The sequence below is a fragment of the Dipteris shenzhenensis genome, chromosome 5 (assembly GCF_047967505.1).
Source record: "Dipteris shenzhenensis isolate YYH24624 ecotype China chromosome 5, Dip_SZ_1.0, whole genome shotgun sequence".
NCBI classification, from domain to species: domain Eukaryota; kingdom Viridiplantae; phylum Streptophyta; class Polypodiopsida; order Gleicheniales; family Dipteridaceae; genus Dipteris; species Dipteris shenzhenensis.
Genome location: NC_141600.1, coordinates 49,297,358 through 49,319,358, shown reverse-complemented (window position 1 = coordinate 49,319,358; position 22,001 = coordinate 49,297,358). Strand labels below are relative to the sequence as shown.

At 45.0% G+C, this 22,001-nt stretch overlaps 1 protein-coding gene across 1 annotated transcript; it reads right to left on the bottom strand.

The window, feature by feature from the left end:
* Positions 1-1,172: 1,172 nt before the first annotated feature.
* On the bottom strand, positions 1,173-21,698 carry LOC147902130 (putative phospholipid hydroperoxide glutathione peroxidase). Its single transcript, XM_087374583.1, has 6 exons — positions 21,475-21,698; positions 21,177-21,253; positions 21,030-21,091; positions 20,818-20,936; positions 20,568-20,738; positions 1,173-1,320 (listed from the first exon to the last, which is right to left on the bottom strand). Exons 1-6 carry the CDS (start codon positions 21,535-21,537, stop codon positions 1,291-1,293), a joined length of 522 nt encoding a protein of 173 aa, XP_087230709.1. The 5' UTR covers positions 21,538-21,698; the 3' UTR covers positions 1,173-1,290.
* Positions 21,699-22,001: the final 303 nt, after the last annotated feature.

Sequence of the window (22,001 nt, the reverse complement as noted above, 5' to 3'; positions counted from 1 at the left end):
GATAGATTATGGTGAACAAATGCCAACATGTGTGGACATAATTATTCTTATTAGTAAAGAACCTAGGTAAATTTGGAAAAAAAGCATACAAGAAGCATACATAATTATTCTTAATTGTGAAGAACCTAAGTGAAATTGGATAAAAAGCATACAAGAAGCAAAGCCACTAGGTTATCCACATTTAGGAATGGTGCATCTTGACAAGGAACATATTATTTCTAGATTATGAATAGCAAAGGGCTAGGACATTTTGGAATTGATTAGGAAAACGCATGGTATCATCCAATTGAGCCAAGTCTATCAATATAGTAGACAAGCGTATTACTCTTATGATGTGCCAAATTCAAATATTTACAAAATATATCTAGGTCTCCAAAACCCCACCATCAACTAGGCCAACCGACATAATAGGTTTGTAATATCTACAAGATTGGTACCTCTAGATTGAGAAAGCCCTAGGTTTCCAAAATCCCACCATCAACTAGGCCAAAGCCACATAGTAGGTTCATGTGCCCACTATGACAGGGTCTCTAAAGCTTAGCAAAATTAGCCAATATTTCAAAGAGCGTTCCTTACCAATGATCTATCACACTATGATTCCTTGATACTATATCATCCACTTGAATTAGCCCCAAAGTATCAACCATCTTTCATGATGGAGGGCATGGATGAAGTTCATGTCATGAGAAATGTTCAATGCTGGCCTTGACTATTAGGTAAGTTACTAGCCCAACTTTCATAATGTAATAACACAAATGAAGCTAATGTCTAGGTTCCAAGGTCAATCAAAATGATGGCTTTGGCTATAGGTATAATGTAGGCTTTTGATGTGGCCACCTTATTTGGAAACACAAAACAAAAATATAACTCCACATAATTCATGCAAACAAGAATAGAACTCCACAAAACAAGAACAGAACTCCACCTTTCCACACTTCAACAAGTGTAACCATCATTGCCAACTATCCATGGAGTTTCAATCATCCCATACACCCAATGTACACCCAATCCTATAACATACATATGGATGAGGCCCCTAGTTGCATTTAATTTGTCACAACATTTACTACAAATTTTAACATATTTATTTATCATTGAATACATTTATGTTCAAGCTATAAATATTTTAAAAACAGAATACCATTGCTTCATTCAAATCTTTGATGGTTGCTTGATATCCTTTGATTAACAACATATATACATATATATATAGTAAAATGATAAATTCTCATGTCAACTAATGAATAAATAAATGAGATAACTCTACTTCAAAAACTATTCCAAAGTCCATTAAATCCCCAAGAGTTGCTTGATATCCTTCTGTTAAAACAAAATATACATTGAATCAGTAACTTCTTTTGTCTCCAGCACTATAAATGCTACCTCTTCCTAGAGTGCCCCATGAAAAAAAAGTTGCAAATGAAAGATTAATCTTACTTAAATAAAACTTCCATTGAAAGTACCAGTCAAATTAGCAAGAGCCTCTCTCTCTCTCTCTCTCTCTCTCTCACGTACTTAAATGCATCTCACACATCCCAAGCTCAAAATATAACAAGTATGATTAGCAAGATGGGAGCAACTGTGCTTCCAAGTACCCGTACATTATCATGCCACCCATGTAAAGTCAGTTTGCTGACTATTTCTGGCATTGTTTCTTGAGCCTCTTGGATATTCTAGTATGTTGCTACCATTCTCTTATTACAAGTTTGATTTGTTAAATCAAATCGTCCCTAGACATTTGTAGAGAACACTAATATCTGCACTTAGGTTGGATTATATTGTACAAAATTTTTTTTTTAAAGAGTATTACAGACTGAGCAAGTTAAGCATAAGGTCCACAAAGGCAGCCCATATTTCTTAGCTTTTCAACTCATGCTCAAGTTTATAAAAGTTCATAGATCAACATTCTCATGCATCAGTCTTCCACAGTGAAGCATCTTAGTGTTCCTGAAGGGGCAATTTGATGTGTTGTGTGTATGCCTATGGGCTTGGAGTCCTATGCAAGGAGTATGTGAGTGTAGGTGTGCTACCAGGTCTCCATACTTCCGTACCATCACAATTTTACAGAAGGCAGGTTGTTTACCTCAGAGCGCTACTTCGCCCGATTAAACTCTGTGCTTAAAGCCAAGCTGCCTCTGGATTTGCTTCAATCAATTCATGGTGAAAGCCACTTTACCCAAGTGGGCCAATGCAGGTCATGTACCCCTATCCAAGCCATGGTGGCTCGGCCTTTGCTTTTCGGGTCTTCCTCCACCCACATCTCATTATGTGCTTAGCCCTTACGAACGCACAGATGAATATGGGCTTACCATGTTCCATCAATGGCATCTAACCCATGCTGATTTCGGTGGACCGTGCTCTACCCTGGTGAACTCATGCGGTTTCGACGTGCCCAGAGGCCAAGGGCGAATCCGTTCACAGTCCGTCAGACTAACCAGTCGAAGGTGGCCCTAGCCTCGCCTCAGTCATGCTTCACTGGGCTTATACACATTTGCTTATGCCATCTCCCCCTCAGCTCACCCTAGCCCCCATCTTGAGGGACGTTGTCCTCAAGGCTTCACACCAAGTCTTTATAGTCAAAGCGTGCTTGGGTAGGGTCAAGCAGAACCCTTGCCTGATGGGAACTTTCCCCATATTGCTATCGATGTCTTCATGTCACACAACCTCTTAACATTACACCGCTGGATCCCCAATCCAAAGCTTACTGTGCAGTGATAGTACCAATATCCACTAATCGTTGTTTCCGGATACGGTTGTTGGTTAATATTTCTTCCAATTCGTCAATATGAGAAGCAAATTATTGCGTAAATGAAAAAATATCTCCACTCAAGCCCAAAGGCGGATCTTATGCCACTCCACCTGGTCATGTATAACTGGCATGCATCCTGGCTCTCGAGACTCTTTCATGAAATTCTAAAAGTTTTTCTCCCTCTTCAAAAGCCCACGGGAAAGGAGTTGATGCTCCCGCATCCGCAGCATAAGTAGTTAAAGCAAGTAAATACTTTGGAATTCAAGTTATTTCGCGAAATAACACTCATATATGTTGAGCTCATAATGATACCTCGCAATTACAAGGTCTCTCTACAGCTGAAGGATAAGCGTGTTCTTGGGCCATCATAGGAACATAGATAGGGTTGAAAGTTACTCGATGCCAGGTGCTACTGTATTGCACACGTTCACTTGCATCACATACACAAGTGCTCTCTGAACCGTGCGAGATGGTCACCCATCACACGGCTCTCCAAGTTGAGTTACCAGTTCTAGATTCCCACGTGTTGGGTGCAACGTTACCACGGTTTAGTTTTCGCCTTGCCGAAGTACTTCCATCCATGAGCATTTAGGTGACATCGGGGCTAAAGCCTTCGTTTGTAAAGCCAACAAAGCAACGAACGTGGGTCGAAGGCCCGAAGGGCTAGGGAAAGTACAGAGCGCAACAAGCGCTCCTTTACTTCATTCCGGGATAACCTTCGAAGCGTGCAAAAGAAAAGCGGGGAGAAAGCGCTAGGTTGTGCTCCGATCGGGACAACTTCCGAGGTCCTTTCGCCGTCCCGACCTAGGGGAGACTCGTATGTCGAAGGCCCCCCATAGGGGTTATGAAAGCTGGGGAAAGCTACGCAACCCCATGGTTACCTTCCGTTGAGTCTCCCTCTGGGACCTAGGGGGGCTTCGCCACCCCAGGCTATCGCATTCCCGCGGACCCCTCCTTCCGGTCTCATCTCCCCCCTGGATCATATAACTTACCCCGTGGAGGGTAATTGTCGGTTTTGTGCCCTAAGCACAAAATCGACCGAGGAAGCGTTATGTGCTTACCCCGCATGCCATTTCTCGGGTTCCTATCAATACTGTGCCTACACCCGTAGGGGACCTCCCCACACTCCCCGCTGGGCCCCCTACCCCCAAAGCAAAGTCTCCCTAGCGGGACCCGGGACTCCCTCGTTTTGTTTGGGGGGCCCGGAGTTCTTTCTGTAGCCCCCCTACCCAGGGGGGACCCGAGGGGGGTCCCACTCGATCGAAGGGAAGAGGGTGGCTTCGCCCCTCTCCTTCCTAGCAGGTTTGTTTCAAGGCCACTCTGTTGTACTCAGTTCCAGTTGTCCGTCATGTGGCTTTCCTTTGACGAGGCGAGGTAAAGATCACTCATTAGCTTCGATGATATTTTTTTTCGCGTGTGGTGCCACTTCAATGATGCTACGTTTCGGAAACACAGTGCATTTGAGTCATTAGTCATGGTTCATGTGTCATGAGTCTTTACTTTCTGTCTTCTAGGCTATAGCTACCTTCCAATTCTGGCATCTATGTAGCAATGAGCACGCACTAAGTAGTAGCGACAGTCCTACCTATGCAGTTGATAGACCCATATGCCATGTATTGCTACAAATATCACTGCCAAGAAATTCTTAGTGGCTTGGTTCTCTTCCTCTGTCAACCCAGGCGTCCTAACCTTATTGACTATGTTATGATGTCTCTCGATAACATTTCCAGGTGCTAATGTGCAAGTGAGTGCTTGAAAGGTAGACATGTACTAATTGTAACGGCGGTGGAGAAAAATGACTAGTATGAGGTGCCAGCCGAACATTTTCACTGTAATATCTGGCTTGCTCAAGGCAAGCCGAGGCGACATGGCTTCTCCACTCTTAACTCGTATGATGGAGAAAAGGTGCAATCCAAACACTCTGACTTCACCACACTCTTCGATTGGCTTGGCAAGGAGGGCAAGATAGATGAAGCTTCGAAAATTGCTAGAGAAAACCATGGCTGTTGGGTGCCAACTGAACATTGTGACTTATAATGTCATATCTGGTCTGCCTTACACAGGCCGAGACGACATTGGTCCTCTCCATTTTAACTCACATGATGGAGAAGGGGTGCAGTTTTGACACTGTGACCTCAACTGGTTTGGAAGGAGGGCAAGATAAATGAAGATCGGGAACTGCTAGAGATAATGACTGTTATGGGGTGCCAACTAGACATTGTAACTTATACCAACATGCTATCTAGCCTACTCAAGGCAGGCCAAGGTGACATGGCCCTCTTCATGTCCACTCAAATGATGGACAAGGGGTGCAGTCCAAGCACTGTGACTTGCAATACTCTTATTGATTGGTTTGGCCATTCCTTTCACACCGCTGGCAAATTGGCCCTCGGAAATAAAACGGTTATGCACCGAAGGACTCGAACCTCTAATTACTTGGTTCAAAGCCTACCTGTACTCTATCCAATTGAGCTATCGGTGCAGGAGGGGCTAACTCATTAAGCCCCCATCTCGAGGTTTTACCTATTTGTTCTTTACTTCCCTTCCTCGAAATAAAAATGATGTCGAAGAGGCCGTCATCGAGGCAGACGGAGCAGTAGCTTCTATTGAGGCGGGATTGAGGCAAAGCCTGGAGTAACATAACCGGATGATTGTTTGGCTAATGAGAAATTTCACACCGCAGATGTTGTCGAAGGACTAGATGTGTTTCCAATACCAATTGCTGCTCCCGCTGAGGCCATGGTAGCCGCTCGTACTCCAATTAATTTTGCACCTTCCAGCGTAATTAACTATTGGGTGTCTGTCAGGGCCACGATACCATGATGCGCCCTGGCTAGTCGGCTCCTTCGAGCCCAAGTTATTCCTTTCATTATTATTACCATCTCTCCCTTTTTCGACCGGTTGGAAACATATTAGTGCGAGGAAGCCCATCGTCCTCGTGGTGCTTTCACCTCTCGCCTATCAAAGTGATATTCTTTCACTTGGTAGGAGAACTTGTCTAAAGAAGGATTTCCTACTTAGATGCTTTCAACAGTTATATGCTCCGCACTTGGCTACCCGATGTTTACCGTGGGCATGATAACTGATACACTAGAGGTGCATCCCTCCCGGTCCTCTCATACTAGGGAAAGGTCCTCTCAATGCTATAACGCCCGCACCGGATATGGACCGCACTGTCTCACGACGTTCTGAACCCAGCTCATGTACCGCTTTAATGGGCGAATAGCCCAACCATAATACCGCCCTAGGTGGCGAAGAGCCGCCATCGAGGTGCCAAACCTTCCCGTCGATGTGAACTCTTAGAGAAGATCAGCCTGTTATCCCTAGAGTAACTTTTATCCGTTGAGCGACGGCCCTTCCACTTGGCACCGTTGGATCACTAAGGCCAACTTTCGTCCCTGCTCGAGGGGTAGGTCTTGCAGTCAAGCTCCCTTCTGCCTTTGCACTCGAAGGCTGATTTTCGTCCAGCCTGAGGAAACCTTTGCACTCCTCCGTTACCTTTTGGGAGGCCTATGCCCCATAGAAACTGTCTACCTAAGACTGTCCCTCGCCCCGTAAGTCTTGACACAAGGTTAGAATTCTAGCTCTTCTAGAGTGGTATCTCAATGATGGCTCGGGCCCCCCGTAAGCCTTCTTCGCCTTCCACCTAAGCTGCACGAGAGGAGCCCACAGCCAATCCCAGGGAACATTGAAGCTTCATAGGGTCTTTCTGTCCAGGTGTGGGTAGTCCACATCTTCACAGACATGTCTATTTCACCGAGTCTCTCTCTGAGACAGTGCCCAAAAGGAACTCGGCAAAATGGCCCCGTAACTTCGAGAGAAGGGGTGCCTCCTCACAAAGGAGGTTGCAGTAACCAGGACCAAGCGACTATTTACCTAAAACACAGGTCTCCCCAAAGTCGTAAGACCATGTATGGGGGTTGACACCTGCCCAGTGCCGGAAGGTTAAGGAAGTTGGTGACCTGATGGCAAGGAAGCCGGTGACCGAAGCCCCGATGAACGATGGCCATAACTATAACGGTCCTAAGGTAGCGAAATTCCTTGTCGGGTCCTTAGGTATCTTCTTTCAATCTTCTTGTCAGCCGTAATTTATGGATGAACCATAGAGAGAGGAGAGAGATTAGAGTTAGAGAAATGGAGTCGACAACTGATTGGATCCATGAACCCACAGAGGGCCCCCTCCCCCAATATAGGGGAGAATTTGCTATACATTTAAAGAACTTGTAAATACGAACTCCTTAAAAGTGCATGGAATGCAACTCTCAAGATGACACCTTGAACATGGAGACCTGACCCACAAAGATTAAGAAACCGTCTAGCCACAACCAAGGCTTCAATGCTGCCCACACTAACGTTATTGACCATTAAGAAAAGCTATCAAAGAGGCTACTGCTGTCCACGGGCATGCAGCAAAACTACATGAGCTAGAGACGTGAATGGAGATGGCACTGGGGATGAAAAAAACTGAGAATTAAGAGATGAGATCTAAGTGAAACTGAAAGAAAGAGCTGTGAAAAGAGCTACAAAAACTGATGGGAAACCTCCCTCATGGGGGGGCTCATCTTGCTCTGAGGTTGAAGATGGTAAAAAGATCCTTGAGGTGACTGGCTGGAATGGCATGGCTTTTAGAGTGTGATAGGTGGTTCAACTTGGAGGTTTGAGTTTGATCAACACATGATTTGTAGGTGGACTGCATGGATCGCGATTGGACGAGATTGCATGGCTATCACATGGCATTTAGTTCTAGTGGTTGGTTTTATGGTTCTCTGGCTCCTATGATTACGGAAGAGTGCAACTTCTCTAGTCCTTTTATCGATGTACACAATCCGGATAGTGTGTGTTGAATAGCTCACGAGAGTCAGCTCTCGAGCTTGTCATGGTCTATCATGAATCAAGTTTATATTGCCTTCAAGTCCATGGTAGTGTATGTCGTTGTACGAGTAAAAAGCCCGATCGAGATGAGCTCTTTCCTTTGAGTAATAAAGAGCAGGTTGTTTTCGTCTCATTCCATTACAGTATTGTTTCTTTTGAGCATTGAGTGTGAGAGCCATTTGAGTATTCATCATTTTATGTGCTACGTGCATGTTCCAGTTCTTTTTTTCCCCTAGAGAAAAGAAACTTCTATTTATGCTTGAAAAAAACCCATACAAATCGGCAATACCAAAAGACAGTGCCGACCATGGAAAAATAAACAGAGCTAGTTGTAGCCATAAAAGGGCCCACCTGTTTCCTAAGAACCGAGCATACAACCTAGGGAATCTCTGGAACACGGGCTAACAACTAAGGTAGTGGCCTGTATAGCCAGTGAAAAACTCTCGCAATGAGAAAATAGAAAATGGCCGCAGGCCAAGCCTTGCAGAAACGCTCCCGCCGTTCGGAGATCACTCTAGAACCCAAAGTCCCTTGCATAAAAATGGCACGGAGAGTGTAGATGTCCTGCCAAATGGCAACCCCTCCCATCACCCAACTGCATCATCGGGCAACCTAGATATGCCAAGCAGTGATGCTAGCAACTGTCTCCCACACACAATCCTCTGTCGAGGGCACTGGGCGAACGCGGCTAGGAGGAACCACCTCATGTGCCTCAATCTCGGCCACGATCTAGCCCTAAATCTGAAAGGCTAGAGAGATGGGATCTATCAAGAACGCATGCTCTCCCTTTATGAGCCATGCGGCTATCCCCCAAGCAAAGTCTCACTCAATCCGATGAGTATTGGTCACTATCCTCAAAGCTATTGCCCAAATCCGATGCACAGTAGAATAGGCCCAAAGACTGTGAGGAATCATCTCCATCACTCCGTCCATACACGAGTGGCATCTATCGTCCACCCGCATCTACTCCAACCAAGGGACGATGGGCAAGCCTCCATGAGCTACCATCCAAAAGAACTACGAGATCTTTCGACATCACATGCTGCTCTAGAGGAGCGACCAAAAACAGGGGATGACCTCTCTGGGGACTACCCAATGTCGCTCCCTTGAGGGGGTCCAAGCCGATGCCTCTAGCTGCAAGCAGCAGCCAATACGTGTCGTGTAGGAAAAGACACCTCCTCTACGCTGCTTGAGAGCCACACACGAGTGGGCCAAAACCACTCCCAATGGATCCCACTGGATATCTCTAAGAGGACAAACCTCCCACAACCAAAGTCTCCAACGTGCTCCCTCCCGCTCTGAAAGAACTAAGTCTAGGTCGATAGTCCAGGTCTTGCCCAAGCGACCCACAATCCTGAAGCGCTCTTGGCAAGTCCATCCAAAATCTCGTCATCCCAATGGTCTTTGTCAAGCTCTAATGTCAGCAAGCCTCCCTTGCCTACCCTGTGGTACCTACGCTCAAAGGAGACCTTGAGGAATTGTACCCTATTGACTCTTGAGGCACTCCAGTCCTAGAGAACTGCCCCTACCAATAATGCAGAGTTCATGTGGTGCTCAATCCCTCCCACCACAAGTCCGGTATCACTGCATCTATCTCTGCCACCCTGGCACCTGCACCTCATATATGACAGAGTGCTTGCTCCCTGTCCTCATCCATAGGAAGTTGCCTTCACATCCCAAAAGATCTTGCAAGGCCACTATCCCACTGTACCCACCCAATATGTGTCCGCTGACCAAGCATATGTCCCTTTGGATCTGGTACCTCATGATGCCACATAAGCAGTTGTCTATCAAACTCACAACAAGTGGGACTACCTCGAATAAGACCTGCAGTCAAGCACTTCCCGACCCTGAAAAGGCTTCTCATCGAGGGAGAGCCCTTCCCCATCAGAGGAGCTACCGAGAAAATCCATCTCTAGGACGTCTGCTACTAAACACTTCAACGGGAGTGTTCCTGAGAAACTCATGTTGCATCAATAACTTCCAAGGCTCATGGCCTGGAGGAGTACCACCAGATTATATTTAGATGAATCCAAGAACATGCTCATCCTTTAAAAACACAACATAGTGCACTTTCAATCTTATGATAGTCACTCATAAGGTTGAAAACCATAAACTCCATCACGCATAGCAAGGACAAGCTACTATGACATCCCCACTAACGTCCTCAACGCCCAACAATGGGTGTAGACCATAGTATAAACATATGCTCTCACACATACAAATCCACACATCGACACATACTTGAGCATCCATTTATACAAAGTTTTCATATTGAGTTTCTGTCTCGGCACTCCGGAGGTGAAGGGCAGACTTAGCCATGCCGAAGGTTAGCACTAAAGGAGTGAGTCTCTGTACCACCAGCTAGGGCTCTGCTCTGCATCTCTGGATCAATAATGCCAAGACCCCCTGGCCTTGTGGCAGAATCACAATCTACCACAACATCCTGGCTCTTCCGAGTGCCATCAGAACCTGCCCAAAGGAAGTTGCACACCAGGCGCCTAAAACGCACCATACAACCCCGGTGCCAAGACCCCCCTGGGCTTGTGGCAAAATCACAGTCTACCATGCCATCCTCGCTCGGGTGTTCTGCCCAAAGGAAGTTGCATGCCAGGCGCCTAAGCTGCCCCGTACAACCCGAGTGAAAGCACCAGCAAGAGGTTACGTAGCACGTTCATATTCTAACAATTGGTATCAGAGCGTCTCGGTCCAAAAGGGCGAGTACATTTGTCAAAACAAGTTGAGAGTTTTCTGAGTATTTAGTCGGCGAAGTATCTTCTCTGTCAAGTCTTGAAGATCTGTGAGGAGCAATTCGAGAGCATAGTCGTCTACAGGGCCTCATGCACTCATCTTGCTATAGTCCTTAGAGAGTTGTTGGTCGCTTGGGTTTGGATGTAGCTATTCTAAAAAGATACAGTCAAGCGCAACGGATCCATGGAAGAAGGACAAGTCGGTGGAAGGTTTGTCTCAACAATTCAATGGTCGGGACTTCGTTTCATGACAGCTTAGCACCCGGTTATATCTCATGCAGAAAGGTCTGGGGAGCCTCAGGAAGAAAAAAGAAACCCAAGGATTCTAGCAATGAAGCTGACAAATTACTTGCTTGGGAACAGGCTGTAGGCATTCTAAAAAGAGCCTTGGGCCATGAATACTTCCATAACGTAGACGTCACGAAACCTGCAGACAATTAGGCAGTACTATAATTTTTATTTGGTACTAAGATGAAGAACTCGGAGGCTCTGCTAAAACAAGAACTCTGCGGATTTCGTATGGGTGAGACTCAAGGCCTTGGCACATGTTTGAATCGAATGTAGGAAATCCTGAAGCAACTGACAAAACTCGGATCCAAAGTCGATGATGAAGACTCAAAGGCATTTCTCCTTCAACTTTGTCTCACAGGTATCCTGATTTAGTACAAATTCTAAGAGTAAACTCCGAGGGACTTGAATTTGTGGATTTGATTCCATTGTTGATGAGTGATTTGAGGCGCATGGAGAAAAGCCTACCCGTCGTAGAACCTGCGTACATAGTCAGAGGAAAACATAAGGAGAATAAGGATTCGCATATATGCCAATACTAAGGAGTGCTACTGCTATAAGCGACAAAAGGACAAAGAGCTAGAAGTTCCAAGGAAATGCTTGTGTAATTGAGGGTTCTTCTATAGATAATGAAGTTTCGAGGCAGATGTTGATGATCGAAACTAGGCCTTTTAGGCTTTGGACAGAGAACTTACTATGCACTACCTCTTTGTGGGTGCGCACTTAGCTTTATAGTCTGGCTCTTAGTGGGTGACTATTAGTAGGGTGATTTTGGCTCTTCGTGAGTAAACCATTGATTTTCCTGTTCAAGCCATTTTGCTGCACTGTTAGTTCTAGTCTCTTTCAAAATGCTGCCCCATTCGGTTCAAGGGGGCGGAATTGTTGGGAAACCTCCCTCATGGGGGGCTCATCTTGCTCTAAGACTGAAGAGGGTAAAAAGATCCTTAAGGGGAATGGCTGGAATGACATGGCTTCTAAAGTGTGATAGGTGGTTCAATGTTGAGGTTCGAGTTTGATCAACACAAAATCTCTATAGTGGACTGCATGGATCATGATTGGGCAAGATTGCATGGCTGTCACATGGCATTTAGTTCCAGTGGGTGGTTCTAGGGTTCTCTAGCTCCTATGATTATGGAAGAGCGTGACTTCTCAAGTCCTTTTATCGATCTGTGCCGGTACGGATAGTGTGTGTTAAATAGCTCACGAGAGTCAACTCCCAAGTTTGTCGTGGTCTGTTGTGAATCAAGTTTATGTTGCCTTGAAGACGATAGTAGTGTCTGTCGTTGTACAAGTAAAAAGCCTCGTCGAGATGAGCTCTTTCTTTTGAGTAATAAAGAGCAGGTTGTTTTCGTCTCATTCCATTACAGTGTTGTTTATTTTGAGCATTGAGTGTGAGATCCATTTGAGTATTCATCATTTTATGAGCTGCGTGCATGTTCCTACTCTAGCAAGGAAAAGCTGCTGAAACACAACTCAAACCTCCCTGCTTTTGCTGGCCAAATCCCAGACTGTTGTGCTGCTGGTCACCCTCTCCTTGGGCCTGATCTGTACGGTGCCTTTGGGCTGCTGTATGGAGGCTGGCTGGAGTGCGTTTAGGGCTGCAAAAGGGGCTGATTATAGTCTTGCAGAGGCTGAGGACTGAATGTGAAAAGAGGGGGCAAGGGCCCCCTTATATAGGGGCTGTAGTGGCCCTACTTTTCCAGCCAAATTGGTCGACCAGCCAGACAGCTCATTGGCTAGTTGGTAGGGGCTTGCTAGTGCATCCCTATGGGCTGACAGAGTAGGGATATAGGCTGCCTAAAAAGGGCGCCTTCCCCGAGCCCATTTTGCCTTGCTTGGTGCTGCCTTGGCCTTTGGGGCTCCTACCATGGGATGCACCCACGAACCTATCCTACTTTAAACCTAGCAAGGAAACACTACCTACTTTGTTCTCTAGTGGGTACTCGTGAACAAGGACTGACCTAGGGCTTGAGAGACTGACGTACGTAGCTCATGTCTAATTGTCCCTCCACTAGGGCGCACAAAGGGGACACGGCATACGACAAAATCACCTATTAGGGATCTACTAAGCACTTGGTGGTGTAGCCAATTGGTCACATTGCACCCAAATTCAAGGATGCATGTGACATTGACAGAGACCTTGTGGATGTCAAGATTATAGACTCCCTTAAGTGGCAGAGTGATGGGATCCTCTATGACATCTACTGACCCGCATCTTAATCCCTCTCACAAGATGGCAGCTTCAGTCTCGTCCATCCCACAAGCTGCCTCTCTCATATGCACCAATATGTATAATTGCTCATTAGGCTTAGTGGAAGATGGCTCCACAAGCCTAAGGATCTCACTGCTTCATCATCCCATCGTGTCTAGCTTATATGTGTCATGTGCCCATGACTCAAGCCATCCTGATTACGGACCTCTAGTGCCAAATAAAGAGCAAACGCTCTCTTTCCTTCCTACACTCATGAATAGGACTACTGATACGTGTCACGAACCCCATCAACTCATCAAAGAAAAACCCTCAATTCAATGGGGTATCCATGAAAACCCACCTATCCAAATGTCCTCTGTCTACAAGATGTTCCTAAGAAGCTCTCACTACAGCAAGAGCTTCTAGGGTTCATGAGTCTAGAGTGAGACCATGAACAATCAGCTTGGCTCATCTCTCGGTTCGTGATACCAAGTCCACCTAGTGCCTAGTGTACTATCAAATCTTATCCATAAAATGTTCCGAACCATACGTCTAAGGTGTCACCTGCGATTTCCATGAGCACACCCAATAGAAGACAATGTAGCAAGCCATAAAAAGGTCCGGACCATATGTCTAAGGTATCACCTGTAATCTCGGTGAAAACACCAATACAAGACAATGTAGCAAGCCATGGCCAATGGCAATTGTTGACCATCAAAGCTCAATCTGCAAGTGAAGTTTAGTAAAACTCTAAAATAATGCACACTCACATGGTCGGAGCTATCTGTTGGCTGTGATATCATCCCAATCTGGCCCCTTAGGTATCACACTATTTGGGGCTAAGGGAATCCACCTAAAGTCCAAATCTATGATAGAGCCAATGGGAGAACCTACTAGCTTATTCCAATTGGTGCCAAGTAATACCTCTCCAATGATCGGGTACCATCTCTAAGCTCGCTCTTGAGCCCTCCACCATATAGCCATCTCATTAGCATATTCCGAGTCCAAAACTCCCCCTCGTTTTGAGATGCATTCCCTACCAACCCTAGTTCCTCCGATCTAAGAAACAAAGAGGAAAAGAAGGGACCAATGGGCACCCCTACTAGACCGAGTGAGAGAGAGAGAGAAGACCTCCCCTATTTGGTCCACTATCACCAGCTCGCTAGAGCTTCCTCCATAAAGGGTAACATTTCCCATGATCCAACAAGGTAAAGAAGTCTAGCTTTCTTATCAATTTAACTCATGTACTTAACAAACATGTTCACGACTCCCCTTCCTAATTGGAGACAAAGACCTTTTTCCTCCAAAATTTGTTGATAGCCTACTCTTCAAACTTAAAATAAAGAAGCAATGTGCAACTATAATCATCGAGAAACTTTTGCTCTATTTTTCTAGAGGAGGCATAGCACAGCCTTACCTAAGCATGAAAACCCTCTTTAGCATAAGTCCAAGAGGCGTCTTCCATAGCCACACTCAAAAGAGAGCATCCTAGCGTCATTTCCAATTGGAGATCATACAAGTGTGTTGCATTGATATCAAAGCAAGCTAGAGGCTTAAAGAGTAGATCTCACAAGACCACTACATGATTTCTTGCTTTTTGAGGTTGTGCACACTTCAGATTGATGCAGCCCTTCCCCTTGATTGAGTGGATACAGATGACAGTCCCGTTGTTTGGTGCCATGCTGGTTATTTCTTCTTAGGGTATTCTTTTGGGCATGCCTTTTCAGCCTATCAGGATCATAGGCTTCTTGGATCAGGGCAAGGACTCTGCATGGCATATTGATCCGAGCCCTCGTCTCTCTCTTTCGGGTTCTTGGAGGTTGTGGCTCTTTGGAGGAGTCCCCATAAAGTTTCTTCAATGGGACCCCTATGGATTGTTGTAGGGAACCAAGAGAAGAGCCGTCCTTTTTTTGGTTACATGATCAATAACGCCAGAAAGTTCTAGATCAGCTGTAGATGTTGGAGACCTTCCAAGGCCCCTCATTGGGATAATTATTAGGTATCCATTGATTTACAAAGGGTCTTCTGGCAGAGGCTCAGTGTCACCAAAAAATGCATTTCGGGACACTGAAACACGAAGAAACGTTTCTACAAAACGTGCGAAACGTGGCTACTAGAGCGAATTGTTTGGGCAAAAACGTGACGATGGGACATTTCTGCGTGGTTTTTTGCACCAAATCTGCTCAGGTTTTGCTGCTACAGCTCCTTGCTTGCCTCCATAGCTCCCTAATCCACCCTCCATATGTATATATTTTATAGAATTACATATTTATAGGCGTTTCTAGAAGAAACTCCTGTAAAAATCTAGAAACGTTTCTCGCAACATTACGAAGGCTTTGCAGATCCCAAAGAAATTGAAAGGTCGCTCTATTTTTTTGGCTTTCTATGCATGGAGGGATTGTAGTGAACTGGTGGAGGTCTAGATTTTGGGCAGAGACTTGTCCTAGGTGCTCGTCTGCAGATGAGTCAATTCATCATTGTCTATGGGACTGCAGGCATGCGAGAGCCATTTGGATGAGAATTGCTAGGGTCCTCAATACTTTTGCTCGTTCTCGTTTCTTCATGACGTGGGGATCGATGGCTTGGCTCTCCCTGTCAGGGCCTCAGATCTTCTATGAGTGGCAAGATGTTTATTGGGCCATATCGATTCGACGTCACCTAGTCGAGACTTGCTCTCGGGGGATGTGCCTATCTCCTGCTATAGATCACTTAGTTTTGAATAAGGCTTCAATGAAGAGTCAATTTCCAAGCCCAAATGATGCAACTATCTTCTCAAAAATTGACTTGAAGAGTGCTCTTCTCAAAAATTGACTTGAAGAGTGCTTACTACCAGGTTCAAATTGCCAAGCAAGTATTTCAAAGACCAGGTTCCACACCAAGAAGGCACATTATTAGTTTAAGATCATACTATTAAGGCTGACCAATAGTCCCTCGACCTTCAACCAAATGAAGCTACAAGTTTTCAAAGCATTGATCGGTAAGCGTGTATTTGTGCTTTTAGGGCATTCAGATTTTTTCTAGGATCATGGAGTAGCATAAACAGATCTCTGTCAAGTGATAGGGCTCCTCAAGACAAAGCATCTATACATGAAAACCAAAAGTTTTTTTCATTGAAAAAACCAATGACTTGGGATACATTGTCAATGCCTCACGAGCTCGATGTTGGAATCAGATGCAAGCTGATCTAGACGACAAATACAATGCAACAGAGAGAGCAACAACGATGAAGATACTTGACTCGAGCAAAACACACACTATATTGCACACCTCAAACAATTGCATACATGTAGATCTTATAGATCTCATACACTGCTCATTGAGAGAGATCGCAGCCTATGATAGTAGAATGCCACGAGCTCTGTGTGGTGCAAAGATATCAATGTCAAATATGATTTTGCTGCATACATTTTGCATACATTCTAATCTCTTCTTTCATGTGGCAGGGATATGATGTACTGGCAAAAGCGGCATAGTATTGGCATACATCTGAAGCCTACATGTGTAGTTACGTGAAGTTCGGGCATAACACATGTATACTTGCGTGAAGATAGGGTGACAAGTGTCTATGGACGTGGTTGACTCATCATCCCTCCCTCAAACACGTCCAAGGAAACTTTGTTTATGCGACACCTTGCGAAGGGAGAGGATGTGCCAAGAAGAGATCGGAGATGTAAAAACCGAGGACGAGGTAGGGGTTTCGTAAGCAGATCAGCAATCATGTCTTCAGTGGAGAGATGCTGAACTGTGAGAACTCCTGCTTTGACAAGCTCCTGATATAATGATAATATAGAGAGAAGTGTTTGGTATGTGCATGTAAGCCTGGATTTTTAGTAAGTGTGATAGCACTTTGGTTGTTACACCAAAGTGGAGTGGAAAGGTCTAGAGACAACTGAAGATCAAGAGGAAGGCGTCGAAGCCAAACAACCTCTCAAGAAGCAAGGGAAGCAGTTACATACTCAGCCTCGACCACATTCTCTGGTTTACTGAACCAGCTGATACAGTTCCATTGAGCAAGAAGCAACAACCAATGACAGATCGACCAGTGAATTGATCAGAACCCCAATTAGCATCAGAGGAGGTAGCAACTGAAGACCGGCACCAGTTGGACATTGGAAGGTTAGGCCAGGATCGGGAGTACCTTGCAAATAGCGAAGGATGTGCTTAAGCATCTACCAATGAGTTGAATATGGAGAGGAACTATGTTGGGATAATGCAATGACTGCAAAAGCAACATCCGATCGACAGCAGACCATAGTGTATAGTAAGCTGCCAACTAGACTACTATATGGAAAAGAAGTATGAGCAGATGGGACGGAAAGGCTAATGAGAACAGAAATGGTGTTGGTTTCCATGGGCGTGGCGGCTGCATTGCAATGAGGCATGCTGAACTTGGTAAGCATATCACGAATGTATTTGCACTGATGCAGATGAAGAATGCCAACGTCACAATTGTGGTAGACCTCCATCCCAAGACAGTAACCCAACTCTCCAAGATCAACCATATCAAACTGAGATCAGAGCTGCTCCTTAACATCCTGAAGAAGAGAAGGATGATTCACAAACTCTATGGGACAGCAAGAAACCCTCGTTGTTGTCTTTCTTCCTTTCTTTGCCAATGTGAAGCATTGGTGGCCTTTGACTGCCTCTTCATTTGAAATCGAATCAGCATCATCATGATCATTGTGATAATGAGCTTGAGTTTGGAACCAGGGACACTCAGCAGCATAATAGAATTTTCGATTTACCTTGGCTGAGGGTTTTTTGAATCGAGGAGGAAGAGTCATGAAGAAGATTCGGGGACATCTGGTACATCATCAGAGAAATCAGTGGAGTAATCGGGGACGGGATCAAAAGAACTATCATCACAAATAGGCTCAAGAGAAGACAACTGATCGGGGATGGCATTAGTAGCAGTTGGAGATTAAGCTAGTTCTTCGGACATTAATGGCAAGGCCGGAGGAGTGCAAGAGGCTGGTTGTGAGTTACTCAGTGAAGGTAGTGGATTCTCTGAGCTTTGAATAGAATCAGATCCAATGTTGGCTATATCATCTGAACTAGGAATGTCAATGTCATCAGGGAGAGAGGTGATAGGATATGAAGAGAGATCCAGAAGGCGCACGTCTTGTAAAGCATCTGTAGAAGAAAGTGCTTGACTCTGCGATTCTTCAGCAACAATAAAATCCAAAGAGGTGTCGTTATTAGTACCTGGAAAAGTATCCTCAAAGAAAGCGACATTGGTGCTCAGCCGTGCTGAGAATCATTTGTTGTTGAGTTAAATCCCAAAGTTTGTACCCGGCATGATGCAAAAGATAGCCAACAAAGGTTGTTTTCAAGCTGCGAGGATCAAACTTGGGAACATTGCAAGGACGGTATTTTAGCAAATGCAAGGCATCCCAACATCCTAAGAGAAGTTTGTGGCCATACCACATTTCATATGGAGTAGCTCCTTGCAAAGCTGTAGTTGGAAGATGATTTTACACATAGATGGAAATATGGACAGCCTCAGCCCAAAAACTAGAATCAAGATGGCTATGAATCAGCATAGTCCGTCAATAATTATTTGTAGTTCTGTTCTTGTGCTCTGCTACCCCGTTGAGCTAGGTGTATAGGGGATTGTGAGCTCTCGCACAAGGCCTTGTTGACGACAGTAATCCTGAAAGTGATTACTTAGGTACTCTTCTCCATCGTCTGACCTGAGCACCTTAAGTTTCTGTCCAGTCTGGAGTTCCACCATGTGTTGATAATATACAAACTTCTGAAAGGCCTTTGATCGATGTTTAAGGAAGTATACGTCTAACCACCTACTATAATTGTCAATGAAGGTCATATAGTAGAGACTGCCTCCTTTTGAAGGCACCGGCATTGGTCCGCATATGTCAGTATCGACAAGCTCAAGTGGCTCATGCGCACAAGGCACGTGTCTAGAATGTAAGCTTCATAGTTGCCAAGCTGAAGATGATCATCATTCTAGACCATGCACTAAACCATGACTGTGCATGTATTTGACAGCTTGGATGTTGCTGTGTGCGAACCTCTGATGCCATAGGTCTGCAATGCTTTTGCTTGTGGCCAGAATTACCCCGTTCTTTATCTCATTAGCATCTATGAGCAAGGACTGTCAACGTACACCACGAGCAACTATTTACCGTGAGACTTTCATTGCGAATTGTGCACCTATTAGCATCGAATTCTACTGCCATTCCCATATCAGCAAAGTCGTGCAATGGAAATCAAATCACGTTTGAGATTTGGAACATACAATACCCCAGACGGTTGAAAAATATCATGAGGAGACGACACTCTATGTCACCAACTCCTACAATCAGATGTTCCGAATCATGAACATTATGCTTGATGGTGCATGGCTTGAACGTGACAAACCAATCACGGTGATATGTAATGTGTTGATTAGCTCCTAATCCAAAATCCAATTGTAAACCATTCTCATTACCAGTTTGAACATACCCCTCAAGTTGTCTCATGTAAACTCGTTGGGCTTCAGGGAGAACTCCATTCAAGAAGGATGTTGCTACGTCCATTTGGTGCAGGTGTAGACTATGGTAAGCGCTCAATGCAATTATGACCCGAAGGGATTGCATCTTCACAACAGGGACGTATGTATCTGTGAAGTCAATGCCCGGAATTTGCTTGATTGTCAGGCTTTTTCTCACTGCCAGCTACTATGGTGTAGTAGCCTTCTCCCTTCAAGCGCAACGTCATAATGCATTTCCAGGCTTCGAATCCAAAGCCATCGAAGACAAGAACCAACCGAAGAGTGGAATTAGACGTGGTGGCCGCCACCTTTTCGGAACTTAATCGAACAAGTTTGCTAGGACAAGTGACTACCTAGATGGACCAAGCTCTAATACCAATGTTGGAATCTCTAAACGACGATGCAACAAAGGTAGCAACAACGATGAAGATACTTGTCTCAAACAAAAGACACACTGTATTGCACACCTCAAACAATTGCATACATGTACATCTTATAGATCTCATACACCGCTCATTGAGCTTGATCACAACCTATGATAGTGGAATTGCCATGCATGTGAAGCCTACATGTGGTCATGTGAAGTTCAGGTATCACACATGTATGCGTGAAGATAGGGTGACGAGTGTCAATGGACGTGGTTGACTCATCACTCGATTGGATCCAACGCAAGTCAAAGAGATTGTGAAGTGGGAAATTTTAGCAAACGCACAAGCATTTAAGAGAAAACACCATTTAAGGACTTGAGAATATGTGCAAGAATAGGTGTGGCAACACACACGTCTCCTACTAATGAGAAAGGTCAAAGACTCAAGCAGCATTTGATGCCAAAGAAGCACGAAGGCATTGCCGCTTTGCCTTTAAAAGTGCACTTTCTAAGTCTAAGGGAAACCTTTGGACAAGGCATAAGGCATGACCAAGGCTTTCCAACGGGACTTTGCTACAAGACAATGGAACATTGAACTCTTCACACTCTTAGGGGCAGCCTATACGATCCTTGTAAGGCCTTAGTCTTCCACTTTGATCTTACTTCACTACAAGAGTCTATTATAAAACCTTGTAAGAAACACCAAGACGTGGCAACAGAAGTTTTAGCTTTCGCATAACCACCATCGGCACCAAAAATCTACTGTTAAAAGATAAGCTAAAATGAGACTCTAAAGGATATATGATCGTTCGGCGCCAATGCGATTTCAAAACAAGGCAAGACAGAGCATGCCCTACCTCTATCTTTAAAGGTGAGGTGGAGGACCCATATCGACTCACAACACGACCATCTTTATCAACCACAAATTTGGTAAAGTTCCAAGTGATGCGCGCCCCAAGGAGTCCGCCTTTCGTGCTCGACTTCATGAAGGTATAGACAGGAGCTGCATTTTCACCATTTACGTCTATCTGCACAAGAGCAATCACCTGAGAAGTCTCCACATAAAAGTACAGCATACATATGGAAGCACAGCAAACGATTCGCCACCTTGTCAAATATTGGAAATTCTGTCTTGTATTTCGTGCAAGCAAACTCTTGAATCTGCTCATTGGTCCCGGGTTCCTGTGAGCCGAATTGATTGCACGGGAAGGCCAGAATTTCGAAATCTGTGTATATAGAAACCAAATAGAGCTAAACATGCTCGATCTTATTCAGTTGACATTTTCGGAGTCTTTGATTTTGTTCGAGTGCATGCTTACCTTTATCTTTATACTTGTTATACAACTCTGAAAGCTGGGTGTAGTTGCTATTTGTAAAGCCACTGCTCCGTAAATAGAACACTGAAGTAAGTACCCTTCAATTCAAGTTGAGGGTGTTCCAGATACGAAAAGCTGCAACATGCTTACCATTTGGAAGCAACGTTCACCACTAGAAGGACCTTGCCCTTGTACATACTAAGGTCCACATTCTTGCCGGCTATATCCTGAATGAAATGAAAAAGGCCAGGGCCAACAGCCAAGCAAAACCCAACTTGCAGGTATAAACGTGTACGTTCACGCGTGAGAAAATAATAAGAAAGTGAGAGAAAGACCGATACTAATGCAAATGCTCGCGAAAGATGGACTGATGATGATAAGCTGGAAATGGAAGCATCCCACTAAAGCTCAGCGCACAAGCAAAGCAACGCAGCAAAAGAAACGGAACCTTGACGGTGAATTCGTGGAAGCTAGTCTGAGGAACATGAGGAGCAGACTGGCAAGCGCCCATGAGGATGCAAAAGCACAGAAGGGTGTGGAGGAGGACGACAACATGTGCTAGTCGATCCGATAGATGATAAGAGCACTAGAAGCTAATGGTAGTAACTGCGAGGCTTCGCTTGAAATTAAGAAGAGTGGGTGATGAGGCAGAGTTATCAAGAATGGACGACACTCTGCTTGCCAATCAATAGGAGTCTCTCCCTCGTGGGTGGTAAACGTTATTAATAAGGTCCCCAGATGATGAGCTGCCATGCAGCCACACGTGCGTTGTGTGTGTTGTGCCACCTTAGGACTTAGGGCGGCGCATTCACACACCCCTGCCTGGACATTCTGAAAATTTGGAAAGCAGCAGCGTTATCCGACTTGGCCCAATGCAGTTGCTCGACTCGGACGTCTACACAAGAAAATAATGTCTACCAAGTGGGGGCCCTCTCAGTGGTGGTTGTGAACCTGGGCAAGCTAACCCACATCAAC